The sequence below is a fragment of the Mytilus californianus genome, unplaced genomic scaffold (assembly GCF_021869535.1).
Source record: "Mytilus californianus isolate M0D057914Y unplaced genomic scaffold, xbMytCali1.0.p SCAF_2, whole genome shotgun sequence".
Classification (NCBI taxonomy): Eukaryota; Metazoa; Mollusca; class Bivalvia; order Mytilida; family Mytilidae; genus Mytilus; species Mytilus californianus.
Window position 1 is genome coordinate 39,988,205 of NW_026262668.1, and position 17,995 is coordinate 40,006,199.

A 17,995-nucleotide genomic window follows, 5' to 3' on the forward strand; every position below is an offset into this window, starting at 1 on the left:
TCATTTCATCAATCATGACACAGGTGTTATACAACAAGAAAATCCATGAAATAAGCATTATCTATAAATTGTTTTCAAAAGTGAATTGTTCAAAGTTTGTTCCTTCTAACATGTCTAAAATAAAATGCTCTGTTGGGCACAGCTTGATACGACCCCCGAGGTGGAACCCTGAACAAGTATGGACACAACATTCAAGCTTGATACACTGCATGCTCTCTCAAATTGGATTGTGATTATATATTTGACGCAGCATTGGTTTCTGACATACAATGAATGTGGCCTAAGACCTTTAAATTTTGAAACTGGATATTTCTCTAATATGTACATGTTATATGGTCTAATATCTAAAATATAAATACATGGTGAGATTCAGCATATCAAAGAACCAGAAGAATTTAATTTTTGATGAAAACCAACTAAGTTTAGTTTTGGACCCTTAACACTTCAATGTGGGCCAATTTGATAATGCGTATGGGGCCCAAAATCTAAATTCATACACATTAAGATTCGGCATATCAGAACCCCAATTATTCAATTTTTGACATGTTTGATGAAATCAATCCAAGATATTATAATTTGGGACCCTTTGGACCTCAATGTGGACCAATTTCTAAAATGGTCTCAATATCCAAAATCTAAATACAGTTAGATTCAGAAATTTATAGAACACTAATTATTCAATTTCAAGACTGACCCTATTGAAATTGGTCAAGAAATAAGCAATTGATCATGTTTATAAAAGGTATTAGAAAAGTATTGTTTTCATCACCTAATTCCTAAATACAAATGTACTAGTAGATAAGACCATAACCCCCAAAGTCTATCCCAACCTTCATTTTGTGGTATGGAACCTTGTGGTATTATTTCATACAGAGCCGTTCACTTATACTTCATACAGAGCCGTTCACTTATACTTCATACAGAGCCGTTCACTTATACTTTAGTAATTGTCTGGAAACTAAATGTCTTCTGGTGATGACATCTGTCGATGTTCACCATACCATTATACAGCCACAAAATCCTAGCAGTTGTATAGAAAAATGATAAATGCAGTTTAAATTTATGTTACTTCTGAGAGAGAAAACAAACCTGCCCCCCTTTTTGGTGACAGTCCCAATAATTATGAAGCCTATTCTTGTTCAAGCATTTTACCTAGACACCTATGAAATAATTAGGGCCCCACCAATGGCGGTCGCCCTATAGTGATCAGTCTGTCCGTCCGTAACGAATTGTGTCCGCTCTATATGAAGAGAACTCTTATTATTTCATACTTTATACTTGACATGTATATAAACCAACACCAGAGGGTGTGTCATAATGTTTGTACAACTTCCTAGGTCAAAGGTCAAGGTCAAAAACTTTGGTCTTAGTTGACAACCCCATGTCCTATGGTAAAGATCGTGTCCACTCTATATCTTGAGAACCGTTATGATTTCAAAGTTTATACTTGACATGTTTATTAACCAACACCAGAGGGTGTGTTGTAATGTATGTACAACTTCCTAGGTCAAAGGTCAAGGTCAAAAATTTTGATTTCAGTTGAAAACCTTATGTCCTATAGTAAAGATACAAATTTTTTTACCACACATTATTCACAGCGGGGCCCACAGAGCTGGCTCCCATCTCAATGATATCCAGTTCTTTCAAGTTCTGAACCTTGCTGCATTAATTTTTATTATTCTATTTTTATTTATGCTCATCAAAAAAATTATCTTGACCCCTTCTCTCTTACATATGCTCTTTACTTTTACTGCACATTAACCAATATCAATTATTTAATATACACGATTGGGGACTGGGTTATAAGCTAACAGATACCTTGGTAGCTGTTACACCCAAATTATGTCCTGATACTCTTGGCATTAACAATAATTGTTATTGTAGTTGTGTGCATTAAACCAGTGATGAATATATGTACTGTAAATCAATTCCTACTATCTCAAGTTGAAAAGGACTCTGGTCCAATTGCATGTTTGTCACTGCTAAATTATTGTCTCACTAGCAACTAACACATCTCTTAATTTTATTCAGTAAGCATACAAAAACTGGAAGCTACACAGAGCCTGAATTTCACATCTGGATAAATATGCCATATTGATTTTAACATCTTATTCAGGACATAAAATAATTGTCATTGTAGTAATAAAGGTAATCTTATGCATAAAATCTACCATTTAATCAAAAGCGAACATGATGTACCCACTTTGAGATCCAGTTAACCCTGTTTGTGTAAATGCTCTTTTGATCCGACGTTGGAAAGTTCCGGGCGGAAAGAACTAACTAGCCGAAAAGTTCCGAAGGAACTTATTAACTAGTTACTTTGTTCTTCCTCTGGTTTAAAAGTTCCACCGGAACAAAATGACTAGTTGAAATGTTCCAACGGATCATATCAACTAGTTAGAAAGTTCCTTTTTGGAAATTAGTCAAAACCGGAACTAACCAACTAGCCCAAAAGTTCCAACGAAACTTATCAACCAGGCAGAAAGTTCCATTTGGAGAATTGATGCAAAGTAAAAGCGCAACATATTATATTTGAACCTTTCAAAGGGAAACCAAGATACTGATTACAAAAGTCAAAAGGAACTTATCAACTAGCCACAAAGTTCCTCTTTGGCAAATAAGTCAAAACCGGAACTAACAAACTAGCCCAAAAGTTCCAACGGAACTTATCAACCAGTCACAAAGTTCCATTTGGACAATTGATGCAAAGAACCACATGAGGAGGGGGGTATTCTTCCCTCTCTTGAGGGTACTATGAATACTTAATTTGCATGATAATGCAACTTATTCCGTTTTATGTGAGCTATGAAATACAACTTAAATTTTGCATATTTGTCCCCAAAGAAAACCCTTTTAGTGCGTTGGGTATTCTTGTAAATTAATGATTTGCTCTTATATATACTGATACTCATTCTTCCTCCTCTTTCTACAAAAAGGACGAAATATGGTATATTCGGAACGATGTAACTAGTTGTTCCGTCTGCCAGAACTATTCAACTAGATACATTGTTCCAGGAATTTTCAACTATCTACTTTTTTCCGGAACTTTTCGACTGCACTCGGAATAAAACAACTAGTTGGAAAGTTCCATCGGAACAAAATAACTGGTTGAAAAGTTCCGCCGGAACAAAGTAACTGACGGAACATAGCGGCTGTTACAGTTGGAATGCTTGTCCAATGGACCTATACCCCACATTTCTTTGTATTCATATGCTTAAATCTTTGGAAAAAAGTTAAATTAGAGTTTTATTTTCATACTACTTGGCAAAAACTGAGAAAAAATTATTCTTTATTTCTTTTTTAATTATTAACAACAGTATGTTCATGATAAAATTATGAAGACATACATTTTTTTCTAAACAATTAATAAAATGGAAATTAATATTAAAAAATGCACACAAAGTTTCATGCGCAACTGGTATGCACTCAAATTCACTCATTCAAACATGAATGATCCTTGTTTGAGAGTGCATTAGTCACTTTCTTGTCTGAAAGTTTTTTGAAAAAGTGAGTCTTCTAGTATTCCATTTGTGTATATAATCTACAGGCTTTCAATGATTCTCATGTAACTTGATAATCTTCCAATGATCAGGTTGACATCATTGTGATCTGAAAATATAATAACACATTTTTTTTTACTTTGTAACTTCTGGTTTTGATGTAGGTAAGGGATGTTATATGGTATGCCATTGTTTTCCCATCCATCCATTCAAATGTCAACACTTTGTTCAATATCTCAAAGGAGTAGGGGTTAAAAGGTTCTTATTTGGCCCAAATATTACTTCAAATTAAAAAGTTACCCTAAATATTTTAAAATTTGTCCAAACTAGACTAAGGTACAAGGTATTCAGAAAATATTGGCTTTTTTAGCTCACCTGGCCCACAGGGCAAAGTGAGCTTTTCTCATCACTTGGCGTCCGTCGTCGTTAACGTTTACAAAAATCTTCTCCTCTGAAACTACTGGGCCAAACTTGGCCACAATCATCATAAGGGCATCTAGTTTAAAAAATGTATCTGATGACCCCGCCTGCCAACCAACATGGCCGACATGGCTAAAAATAGAACATAGGGGTAAAATGCAGTTTTTGGCTCATATCTCTCAAACTAAAGCATTTAGAGCAAATCTGACAAGGATAAAAATGTTCATCAGGTTAAGATATATCTGCCCTGAAATTTTTAGTCGAATCAGACAACCTGTTGTTGGGTTGCTGCCCCTGAATTGGTAATTTTAAGGAAATTTTGCAGTTTTTGGTTATTATCTTGAATATTATTATAGATAGATATAAACTGTAAACAGCAATAATGTTCAGCAAAGTAAGATCTACAAATAAGTCAACATGACCAAAATTTTCAATTGACCCCTTAAGGAGTTATTGCCATTTATAGTCAATATTTAACAATTTTTTTCGTAAATTTTTGCAATCTTTTACAAAAATCTTCTACACTTAATCTACTGAGCCAAATAGAATTAAACTTAGCCACAATTTTGAAAAGGGTATCTTGATTGAAAAATATATCCGATGACCCTGCCATCCAACCAACATGGCCGCCATGGCTAAAAATAGAACATAGGGATTTACTATACAAGTCTAAGGGAAAATTGTAAAAAAAACAATTTTAAATGGTCACAATTGAAAACTAATTTAAATAATAAGGGGTCTTCAGTAACTATTGTAAGTCTAGTTACTAGTGGGATGACCTGCTTTTAATTTAACTACTGGACCAAATTAATCCAAACTTGGCCTCAATCATTATTAGGATATCTCATACTATTTAATATGATTTAAACCTTATTTTACATGATTTCCAAAACCACAGTAGATACAGGTGAGCAACACAGGCTCTTGAGAGCCTCTAGTTTTAACATTTAACTAGTATAATAGCAACGAACTTTGACGAAATTTGTATATTTTGTAAAATTTCTTGATTTCCTTGTTTTTCGTAAAATTTTTAAGTACATTTAAGATTGGCAAAGTATGTGCTCATCCAAGAAACAATTTTATATTTAGTGAGATTATGTCATGTATGTCAATAGTTATAACAAAGGTTTTCTTAAATTATTTTGTTGTTTATTGACTGCGCTTGATGTTTCAATAATGGAAATAACAATGGAAAACTGCATAAATTCTACATTTGTCCTCGTTTTCATGACAACTTTATATACAATGACGTAATTGTGACATCATCAGATAACTAGAGGCTCTCAAAAGCCTGTGTTTCTCACCTGACTCTACTTTGGTTTTAGAAATCATGTAAAGATAGATAAAAATCATAACAGATACCCAAATAATGATTGAAGCCAAATTTGGTTTAACATTGGTCCCGTTATTTAATAAAATATCCTGGTGGCCATCTTGAACAGTAAATCGGCAACTAAGTAGCAACACTTGGTCAGCACCTCATAAGGAATATTCATGCCATGTTTGGTTTCATTCCATTCAGTGGTACTCTAAAAGAAGACATTTGTATGTATTTTCCATAGGGTCCTATATTAAACTAAGTCCCCCGCTGGCGGCCATTTTGGATGATGGATTGGCTGCAAAGTAAAAACACTTGGTCAGCACCTCATAAGGAACATTCATGCCATGTTTCGTTTCATTCCATTCAGTGGTTTTCTAAAAGAAGACATTTGTATGTATTTCCCATAGGGTCCTATGTTAAACTAAGTCCCACGCTGGCGGCCATCTTGGATGATGGACCGACTGCAAAGTAACAACACTTGGTCAGCACTTCATATTGAACATTCATGCCATGTTTTGTTTAATTCCATTCAGTGGTTCTCTAAGAGAAGACATTTGTATGTATTTCCCATAGGGTCCTATGTTAAACTAAGTCCCCCGCTGGCGGCCATTTTGGATGATGGATTGGCTGCAAAGTAACAACACTTGGTCAGCACCTCATAAGGACCATTCATGCTATGTTTGGTTTCATTTCATTCATTGGTTCTCTAAAGGAAGACATTTGTATGTATTTCCCATAGGGCCCTATGTTAAACTAAGTCCCCCGCTGGCGGCCATCTTGGATGATGGATCGGCTACAAAGTAACAACACTTGGTCAGCACCTCATAAGAAACATTCATGCCATGTTTGGATTCATTCCATTCAGTGGTTCTCTAGAAGAAGTTCAAAATGTAAAAAGTTAACGACGACGACGGACGCCGGACGCCAAGTGATGAGAAAAGCTCACTTGGCCCTTTGGGCCAGGTGAGCTAAAAATCTTATGTTTATTATTCATATTTCTTATATCTATGCATTTCCAAACATCATGTGCCTTTTTGGAATAGTTGTCAACAATTATTTTTCTTGGACCAAAAACAGGCCTTCAATAATGCCCCTTCTCCTTTGCTTTGAACAATTTCTCATGAAATTTTAACACAACATTTGGATTTAGTTCCCTTTTGATTTTGTTTTTGGAGTCTGTCGTTCAAAAGTTGTGGAACCTATCAGATTTAGGGTAATTTCTCACATATTAAGCTTGAGTTTGCTTAGAGTAAATACTCTCAGATCTGTACTGAGTGTCTTTTTGTTGTATGGATGTACAAGTACCCGGCCATGTCCACTCTGTGTTTTTGTTAAATGTATTTCTATTTGTATGATACTATCCATCTGAAGAGTTAAGACTTTTTCGACTGATTTTTATAGTTTGTTCTTATGCTGTACTGTTACACCACTGTCCCAGGTTAGGGGAGGGTTGGGCGCCAGCAAATATGTTTAACCCGCCACATTCTGTATGTATGTGCCTGTCCCAAGTCAGAAGCCTGTAATTCAGTGGTTGTCGTTTTGTGTGATACATATTTGTTTTTCTTCGATTATTTTGCACATAAATTAGGCCGTTAGTTTTCTCGTTTGAATTGTTCTACATTTGTCATTTCTGGGTCTTTTATAGCTCTCTGTGCGGTATGGGCTTTGCTCATTGTTTAAGGCCATACGGTGACCTACTATTGGCTATAGTTGTTTAAAATTTCTGTCATTTGGTCTCTTGTTGGAAGAGTTGTCTCATATAATTGGCAATCATACATCATCGTATATTCACGTACAGTTTATAGCATAAACCATGTAGTTGTATCTCACAATCTGGTCATATAATTAATATCACCATAATTACTATAAGTAGTGTTTAGAAAAACGTTTGTGAGTACATGTATTTGTTTTAATATATAATTTGGTCCTGTATTCACATAAATATACCTAGTAAAAACTTAATTTTGTAAACAAACCGATTTATAACTTTCATAGAAAATATACTTAGGGTGTACCAATCAATTGATTCAAATTGAAGCTACATGTACACTGTATATATACATGTATGTAAATTTTCTCAAAGTTTCATTCTGTCTGATTTCAAGTTTTAACAATTACTGTTAAAATCTTCAAGGAAACTAAATCAATAATTGTGTGCGAAGTTCTTCTGGTTGATGAAGCTGAAAGTAATAATGAAGTAATAAAATGAGTATAACTAAAAATAAAGTCAACTTTGTGTTGAAATGCAAGGACCTGTATTATTTAACATATAAAAAGTTTGAAAAATAGGGGGGAGGGGAGTATAATTGACAATGAATAACTGAATGCATTCTTTTTTATAATTCTTCCACATGCATCGATCTGTAATATCTTACTATCATAATTAATAAAAAGATATTGAGTGTTTGATATAAGTGTCACATACATTTGTAAATATAAAAAAAATTGTCATTGTTAATTGCTTGGTTAAAAAATATGGCTTCTCATCAAACTCAGTTTTCATTTTTTACAGATTAAACATTATTATTAAGCATTAATATTACATATTGAACTATTCAAAATGAGAAGCCACCTTATTTACAAACATTTTTTTAAGAACAATGAAAGTAATCATTTTAATTCCATGTGACAGTGAGATGAGATGATTAAATAGTATTTTTTTATAATTTGGCAAAGTAATTAATCCATGCAAATAAAAAATTTATAAAAATAAACCAATACCTAATAAAAACTTTTTGTTTTATTCATTCTGATTCAATCTGAGCACTGTGCTGTTATCTATTGTGTCACCGTCTGTAAGATAAAAAGAAAAACATTAGAATTGATTATTGTCATCCTGGAATTAAAGTCAAAAGTGCATGTATTTTTTTTTAGGAATAAATTCACTCATTTTGGTTCAGTAAATGTTTTTGTAACTTAATATATAGATATGATATTGTTGAAAGTATAGTATCTTCAGGGTCCTGTATAGTGAACATTTTAGTGATATGCATGTAAAATATTTCTCTATTCATTATGAGAGAAGTTGGAAGTAATAAGAACTGTCTACGTGTATATGCATATGAACTACATGTATGGAACTTAAAAGTTACACAAACATAAATTTTAAAAGGTAAGGAACAGTCTTTAAAATCAGATACTGTATGCACCATTTTTTATTTCAATTTGAGTAAATTGCTTAATGCTGCATAAAAAATCATTAAAATGCTATTAGAACGTTAACTTGATTTAAGATTTTATTTTAGCAATACCTTATCAGTATAATCAGGCTTATATACATGTAGATGGGTTTATACATTCTACATCTAAATTCTAAAACGACATAAAATTGAGTACATGATAACAAACAAACAAAAATGGTCTAGTTTTTTTTGTGCTAGAATTTTGCTTCAGGGCAGTACAAAATATTAAATACAACATGAGTATTTAGATATTGGTTCAAGCTCTTTCCTATTATCCAGAACTTGTTTGTTAAAGATAGAAACTTATAAAGGGCTCAAAAACATAAAGATTGTACCTTTTTTTAGGGGGGGGGGGGGGATGGGTGGACATTTATAATTGTATAGTTATAAATTTACTGGATAATACATGTACATTAATGGGTAAAAAAAGGGGAAGAACAAAAAAAATATTCTTGAAAAAAGTAATAAATTGTAAAACAGAAATAAAATAGCTCCCATCCAGACCATTGTAAATAACAATTTTAGTATACAATGTATGTGTTACATATATTATTTTTCAAATGCTTTATTTCTTTATAATCAATGAAATTACACCTGAAATGAGTTTTTGAGAAGTTCAGATTCACTGATTGGTATGTAAAAGGATTCTTAATACTAGTTGGAAACCCTAACTCAACTTAGTCAATTTTGCTAAAATAACCTGTTTGAGGCCTTGTGTCGATTTGACATTATTTGGAAACTCTTTCCCTTTATATAAAAAAATCCAAAAACCCCTGGAGTCCAATTTTGTCTTTTAAAAAATATCTTTAATTCCATAAGGAGCAGCTTCTCTGGAAAATTTGACAGGCCTGACAACATTTTTTTCTATTTTGTATATGTATCTGATATTTTTACACCAGTTTGATAAAATTAGGCGTCTGGCTTGAGCCTGAAAAGTTGATAAATTGTGAATACTGTGAGTGGTCTTCAAACGACTTTTATTTGCTGATTATTGGGTGCCAGTATATTAAAGGGATGAATAATTATTATCAACAGTTCAAGCCCCAACTTTCTTTCAAACTGCAGAAATGATTTTATGTTTCTCCAGTGACGAAGATTATTTTGCAAAGTTGGTCGAGTTTTCAAGCCAGAAATGGTTTCCATGACGTGGCGATACAGAAATATCAAAAACTTTGATTTTGTAATATTATTTGGATTGAGTTTGTTTTACTTACTTTATTTGTGTTTGTCCACATTTACTGGTAGTTGGTAAAATATATCCTTTCATCAATGTGCAGCCATATTTGCTTCAGTAGCAACGAAAGGTCAATCCGGGTCAAACAGCTTGAAGATCGGATTACGAAAAAAGCCGAAGGCAGTGATTAGTGTAGAGTAGTATGCGGATCGGAGCTGGAACTGCCGGGGAGTTTGGTGTATGTCCTCATACGAAATTTTATGTAACGTTTACAAGAGTTCCAATGCCCCCCCGCGTTGCACATCTGTCAATGGTCAAAGGGCAATAACTAAAAAAAAAATTTTTTTTTTCTTTCTTTAAATTTTTTTTATAATTTATATTTTAACAAAATGAAGGCTAATAAGGTTTTCTATTATATTTTCAAGAGATATAATGGTAATCATGTGATGATGTGTTAAGACATAGGTAACACAAGATTAATATTATAAATGTCCAAATAGTCAACACAATGTTTAAGAGCACAATCTATAAATAGAAATTATACATAAATACTAGAACACACCCGTGACATCGCGGGCCCGTAACTGAATTGAAGTACCTACGCCTTATTTTAGCCTGGAGTTTAAGTATTCGTATTGTCATCTGATAAAGTCGTGGTGATTATAAGGTGCACAGTTTTCTCTGCTTTCAAAATCTTTCTGTTTAAAAACGTCCTGGTTTTCTAACTACAACCGCAAACAACATGCACATTGATTCGACCTGGTACTTTTTAATTATTGGTAATATTAATTATGTGGAAAACAAAAGGGCCTGGAATGGTGTAATTTTTAATCAGCACTATTGTCCTATATTAGTTATATTTAAAGCTGAATTATTTGATTCGTCGTTTTTACGTCATGCCTGCTAATTGTGTGTTGTTTATATGTTCACAGAAACCACATGTTACAAATGTAATGAAAAATCAATAATAATATACATACCTCCTTTTCTGTTGACAGAATCCATCTTTGTAATAACCGCGGGGAAAACACGTGCAGATCAAGGTTGAAGTTAGAAACAAATGTAGCGTTTGTATTAACAAACGATGAACGACAAACTGTAGACGCATCTTTAGCGAGTGCATAGTCTGTCAAAGTTTATGTAAACTTTGCAAACGTATGTTAGAAACAAATGATCAAAACATGTACGCGCTTAGCCGTTTGCATCGTTTATGTTAGAAAAAAATGCACCCTAAGTGTGTAGGTCTTGACAACACGAATAGTTCATTTTTACATCACGTCAACGGATTCTCGTCCTAGTGTGCATGTAATATTTGTTACCGGACATTAATAACCATTCAGTCAATCAATAGTTTCCGTATACTAGTAGATGAGAAGCTGGAACTGCTGTTATAAAAAAAATACACATTTTCATGTATTACGTTTTTATTTATTTTACAAAAGAAACATCTTGTATATAGATTCGTAATTCGAAGTCGTTTCTATATATGGGCAGGTAATACGAATGGTTGATTGTAAAAGCATTTAAATAAATTGTTAATTCTAACTCGTTTTACTGGACTATTTGGTCATTCGATTTTATAATGAATCCTCTGTCCGAGTCGGACACTAAACTGCTGATTTTTGGTCGAAAGATACACCAAACTTTTAATACACGCATCTTCACTGTTATCATCTAGATATTGCCATACAACTGGTCGAATGCATAAGTATTTGTTAATTAACAAACTCAGATCATGAAAAAGATAGTGGTCAATTTAAAGTACCATTCCCTCTGAAAAAGTTCATTAATTTCAACTTTGAGAATTCCTAACTGCGTAAAAATAGAAATTCCGTTTTCTCTCTCTTGTAGAGTTCACCCACAAATGTTTTAAACATCTAAATACATATGTTAAGCAAAATATATGAGAATGTGTCCACCAAGTATTTGGTATCCAATGATGTTTATGCTAACAGAAACTCCACATATAGTATTGTGTTTATGTTTATTGTTTGTTTTTTATACATCTACTTTGCTCAATACAAAATCTAGCATATGGAATTAATCTCCGTGATTTTTAAAGCTCTCACGGCGTATAAAAAAACGCAAACAGAAATGTTTAGTCTTCATTCGACTCGAAGTTAAACAAATAGATGACCAAAAAAACACAACAAAATATACAAGTTTTATTACGGTTGTGATTGTTTTGAAACGCTATATATGCGAAGCTTCCGGGGGACCAGGGCTTTGCCCCGGACCTACGGGGGGCCTAAGGCGGCCCCCAGACCCCTCGTCCTTTAGTTTGTGACTCCACTTCATTAAGAAGGTAACTACGTCCCTGCTGACAAATTGTACCTCGTTATTTTAGTAGTATAGATATGAAAAAATATCCTTATAAACAAAATTATGGTCGTAATAAGTAAATTCTGAATACATTTGTAGAACTCGATTTGAAAATGGTCGTTTAACGAGACAATAGGGAAAAGGCACACACAAACATTATATAAAAGTGTGAAAACGAATAAACACGAAAGTATTTTTTCTACCCCGGCATATAGATAGCCTTTGGCACCATCTTACATGTTTGCATATCCAAAATCGATGGCTATGCCCGTGTATGAGTGACGTTTTGGATTTCAATGAACGTAATCTATGTATTACTGGTAAATTATTAAGCCAAGGATTTCGGTACCACAAATTACTTAAAAGCGTTATTAAATTCTTCCATAGACGCAAAGATTTAGTTTGGAATTTGGCTGTACCTGTAGAAAATTTATTACAAACGGAATAGAACATCATAATTTTAGTGATGTTGCTTACCGGGCCTGTAAATTTACATTCGATCTGGGTAAACTTATCGATGATTTTAATACACTTATTCTAAAAGGTTACCAATTCAACACTGTTATTAGATCTATGAATATTGTTTTTATCTGTATAAATATTGATTGTGTTATCAATATTTTGGCATTGAACAAGGTCATGTTTTCTCTAACTGTTAATGTCGTCTTATACTAAATCTATTGGAAGTTGGATGTGTACTGATTAATATTTTAGTCTTAGATACATGGTTTTTATTCGTTGTTATTGGCTTTAGAATATCAAAAATATCAACAAAATATTTGTGAAGGGAAAGACCCTATGAATTATTTCTTTTTGCAGGAATATGGCCTCGGATTTATGGAAAAAAGTAAAAAAAAGATTTCGTAATACAGTTATGGAAAACACAGAAGCAGGGAATTTGGTCCAATCAAAAGAAAGTCGGGACAGATTGAACAATCCAAAGAGTTTTGAACAAAATGTAGACTGGACAGATTTTGAAAAATACTTTGCAAAAGGTATTGTTACTTAAAACAATGTATAAATAATCAAACATCAACACATTTGGCTCGATATTCATGACTGATTAAGAAATTCATTTCTTACACCTTTGTAAAATAGGATGATTTAGTCGCTGACTGTAGGACCATCATTCGTATTAAGCTGATTGTTTAATAACGTACGATACCAAAATGCGCTTGAATTTTTTTTTATATAGAACTCAGTGAAACAATAAGGCTTAAGAATTTGATATACATGAAATAACCAAAATTTATGCATACAGACCAGAAACACATTATGCCTGAAAGCCTGAAATAGAGTAACTAAAATAACAACCCATCAGAATTGACTGAAGTTACTATTTCGGTAGGAAAAGAGCAACATTGGTTGTTATTTCACCAACTTGAAAACATTCAATATGGATATGAAAAAAATCTACAATTAACATAGATAATACAACCCAACATGAGTTAGGTGATAAAATTTGATAAATGAAAAATTTCAAATAAGTTTGGCCTTAAAAAACACATCCTGAAAAAGTAAGTATACGACCCCGGAACCCCTATACCACTGAATCCGCCACTGCCTTGAATCACTGTTTGTAATTCTTTACCTTTTTTCCCCTTCCTCCTATTTTTTACCAAGCAAGTGCTCATAAAATTTCACAAAATTATGATTATAAAGGGAAAATGAACAAGCTATCAAGTTCTAAATCATGAGTTACTTTTATCCCCGATTTCCGTTACTATCGTCTTTGTTTATTGTTCGGTTAAAGTTAATGTCATCATCTCTGGGTATTTTTTTTAATATCGCTGACCAACTTCCCCAAATGCTCGGCTGTGTGTTGGACAGGTTCTCTATATATAAACAGTGTTCGTGTTCCCTGTACCATTCGAATTTATTTGTTTACTTACATGCAATGAAGTCATAGCTACACGCGTATTGTATAAAATTCTTATTCATAGAGTTAAAATATCGGGGCATCAATTTGTTGCTGAAAATCATGCACATTGGGTAGCAGCTGAAATTAAGCTTTAACATATTCGTATCTTACTTCTTTAGAAGTATTGACCAAAGAATATGATTACTAATTCATAAATATCGACGTATCAACTAAAAGGTAAGATCCATTTTCCTCACAGTCATTTATGTTAGAATTAGCACATTTTCTAAAAAGAATGTTTCTGTACGTTGTAAAGAAAAATATATTGCTAAATTCGCACACTGTATATGATTGTTTGTCTCTGATAAGTATAGGGTAAAACGTGATGCTTTATCGTAACACTTTTCTTTTTATTGTATACTTTTTATCAATTGTTTTTTTAATGTAATGACTAACATGTTAGGATTTAAATAAAATCCATTATCGCGCTCTCTTTTTACACCTAAAGGTTAAAAAATATGACGAAAAATTCAGCGTCCGGCAACTCGGTTTGATACATACGTTGCTATTATCATTTTAATACCACTTAAAAGGTAGCTGGGGGTATAAATTAAAATCCATAGAATTTTTTAATACTTTGCCAAAATGTAGTTTATATCATGGCTTTCTCAAATATATCATAAAAAGTATAGGTCACGAGGCTTTTTTTTCAAGCTACATGTTGTGCAAAATTGTCAGATTTTGTAAAGATTATTCATGGAAAACACAATTTTGTGTGATAGAAAGAAAACTAAACCATATCATTTTAAGATAAAATATAAGAATATAGCCCGTATAATAGGCTTTCAAAATATAAAAAGAAAAATTAGGGTCGCGGGACTCGTTTACTTGCTACAAAACAAAATAGGTCACAGTAAATTCATAACACATTCCAGTATAGAAGTTACATTATCTGAGTTATCTCCCCTTATATGGCAAAGTTAAAATTGAATCAAACAAACAATATTCTGTATTTGTAAAAAAACAGTCGCAAAAATATGATAAAACACATAGTTTTCTTCATTCAGATTAAAAGTCTAACAAATGAATGACATTCAAAAATTGAACATTTCCTTAAAGATCTAGACCGATAGTTTTCTGTCATTTTATCATCCAAGATGGCGGAATATACTAGCACTACCTTAACAATTCTTATTACTGTCCTTTGTTTGGAACCCAAAGTAATTTGTATTTACCATACGGCAAAATTGCTGATACATATTACGTGAGCCTCTTAACATAGCCTTTTTACAACGTATTATCTCCCCTTTCTCAAGGATCTTAATATGTATACCCCTTTTCTAGCCCTACAAAATTTGTTATAGATAATATGAACAATTTAATGGATTTCCATTCAATTAATAATAAATAATAGAGGGAATAAATCTTCTAAAAAGATTGATTTTTCCGTGTTTGATCTCATTAAAAAATACAAAAAAATCTAAAAAGTTAAATTCTCGTTTCAATCTGTTCATACATCTATACATTAAAATCGCATAAAGCTATTTTCTCTTAAAAGTACGAAAATCAAAATATCTGTTCACATGCGGACACATTTTGTATGTGCAATTATTGTACAAAATTGTCAAATATAGGATATTTTTTTATACAATAATTTAAAGATCAAAAATTCCTGTGGTTGTGAAAAAATTAAGCATATGCGGACAAAAAGTGGTCTGTTTTGGATTTTTTTTAGTTTGATTTTACTTTTGCTCCTTGCAATGATATCATAAAGACGAATTTAAATGAAATCCATTATAACCGGTATGCAAATTATCAAACTACCCTTGATTTTTTCCACATTCTTCATCATGAGAAGCACATGGAAGCAAATTCATATAAAGCAATATACTTCCGCGGGTGTTTCACAACTTCATACCTACCTATTTGAACACAGTAATTGCTTTGATTAATTAATTAACGTCCAATGGCAAAACTTTATGCATATTCAGGACGAGAAAATAACAATAAATTTAATATGAAGGTTCTCCCTACTTGAGGAATCAGCTTAACGTCCTTATTTTCTAACTGCGCGTGGCTGCATATCTATACATCCCGGACACCAAAACGGACATCCCTCATTATCATCGAATTTATAAAACCATTTTATTGGAAACAACATTCTTTTTTAAAGGGATTAACAATATAGGTATAAATATCTTTCTATAGCTGATAAGATTCGTTATCAATTATGTAATATTCACATTTCATTATTTATATAACGAGCTGTCATTCTTTGCTGATGATTCAATTTTGTTTGTAATTATAACAACATTTGTATATACTCACTGATGCTATTATATATATAATAACGTTAATTCAGTATAAGCTGTATTGTCTTTTACACCAAGATGTCAGTAAATGAAATTGGATATCCTGCATTTATCATGCTTTTCAATAACATATAGTCAAATCGCTGAAAGACCCCCCTCCTATATTATCGAAAACTATCATTCTACATTGACAATAATATCTTGGTGTAAATTAGATTCACCCATTCGGGCTAACACCCTCAATGTGTATCTAATACTTGCAGACGAAACGCGCGTCAAGTGTACAAAAATCTAAATCTTGATATCTATGATGAGTTTATTTAGACAAAAGACTATTATTACTGCATGATGGGAGAAGTCAAAGAGTCCATATTTCTATAACCAATCAATCTGTCTTGTCCCTATCCGCTTAAACAGCTTTGGCAACTGGATATTACAACTAGTGTAACATCTCAGGTATTCATTGTCCTATTTAACATTGTCTTAGAATGGAATTGATTTTCCTTTCAATTTAGTTCATTTGTAAATGTTGCTTATCTTGTTTTGCGTGTTTGTTTGTGTGCTGTTGGTTTTTTTTTTCGGGTATAGTATACAGTACAGTATATAGCAAAATGGTATATATAATATAGTAAATGTTTTCGAATGTTTGTCTACAATCGGACCTTGTTTGTGTTTTAGATATGCAAACAGAAAAAACTGGAGAGTTACGCAATCGATTCCTAAATGAACTGGTCAGGTTGTTAGATAACTACTTACAGTCGGAACACAAACGTACTTCAAAAGTACTCGACTTTCATCATCCACATCAATTGAAAGAGATAATGGAGCATTGTTTGATAATTGACAAGGACCCAAAGAGTTTGGAGGAAGTACTCAGCGACTGTAGAGAAACTCTAAAATACTGTGTTAAAACGGGTACATAATCAGTATTATTATTAAAAGTAGTTTTATTGCTATCAATGATTTCACTTACAGTGTTGGGTATCAATATTTGGTTTATCCGGTACTTTTTACAGAGGATGACCTTCAGGTCATTCCGATGTATTGCTATCGCCTAAATTTCCATTATGCAAATTAGTTTTGGGATTTCAACCGATCTATAAAAATTATTGCGGGGTCATTACAAGGGAAAAAAGTGCATTTTTATACCTGCGATTCCGTTTTCCGTTCGTACGATGTTTCATCAAAAAATGGAATCATTTCAGTTGTTGATTTAGTACTGAAAATTTGACTGAATTATCTCCTTTTAAATACGGTTTTATATGTTTAATTGGTGTTTAAGAAAGAGGTCAGGTGCTCATGTTCATTCATAAAATTATCGTTCATTTATTCATGAATTTATCGTAAAATCAAAATCACTACACAGGTCACACAGGTTGTATACGTAATGTCAAATGATTACCTGTAATCTAAAAATAAACAAACTTAACTGACTCCCCTTACTATAGTGTGTGATAACATTTTGTGAGGAAATTCGATGTTTGCTATACCACTGTTCATTACAACGCACTTTATGACGATACCACTTTATCAATATGAATGAAATTTTTTGCAGTGTTTTAAGAAATAATTTTACTTTAAAATCGCGTATCATTTGTGAACTATTAAATGTTTTACAAGGACGAATTTTCTGTATAAAGTCAATAATTGTGTGAACTTTTGAAGCCCAAACTTTTTATAGCCTTAAATACGCTAATGAAAGATCCGAAAACTATACCCACACAGAACGACATGTTTTTGAAATTGTAGCAAAACTTTTGGTTGACAAATTTTAATTCGTTATTGCATAAATATTAACTTGAAATATCTGTCATTTTCTCCCTACCAAGTTTACCCCTATTACTCATTATGATGTGGACTGGACATTGTTATTGAATCTTATGCAATTTGATTGGATTAAGTT

The 17,995-nt window shown here is 32.6% G+C and overlaps 1 protein-coding gene and 1 long non-coding RNA gene across 2 annotated transcripts in view; one reads left to right on the top strand and one right to left on the bottom strand.

Annotated features, from left to right (window-relative positions):
- Nucleotides 1-17,995, top strand: part of LOC127727922 (glutamate decarboxylase 1-like) — a 50,331-nt gene that overhangs the window by 16,124 nt on the left and 16,212 nt on the right. Inside the window, exons 2-3 of the mRNA XM_052235076.1 lie at nucleotides 12,739-12,914; nucleotides 16,771-17,007. Coding sequence (XP_052091036.1) covers nucleotides 12,743-12,914; nucleotides 16,771-17,007 — 409 coding nt within the window. The 5' untranslated portion in view covers nucleotides 12,739-12,742. The remainder of the gene's footprint in view (nucleotides 1-12,738; nucleotides 12,915-16,770; nucleotides 17,008-17,995) is intronic.
- Nucleotides 7,288-9,828, bottom strand: LOC127727958 (uncharacterized). Its single transcript, XR_007993940.1, has 3 exons — nucleotides 9,638-9,828; nucleotides 7,963-8,034; nucleotides 7,288-7,421 (listed from the first exon to the last, which is right to left on the bottom strand). It is a non-coding gene; the product is annotated as an uncharacterized LOC127727958 (long non-coding RNA).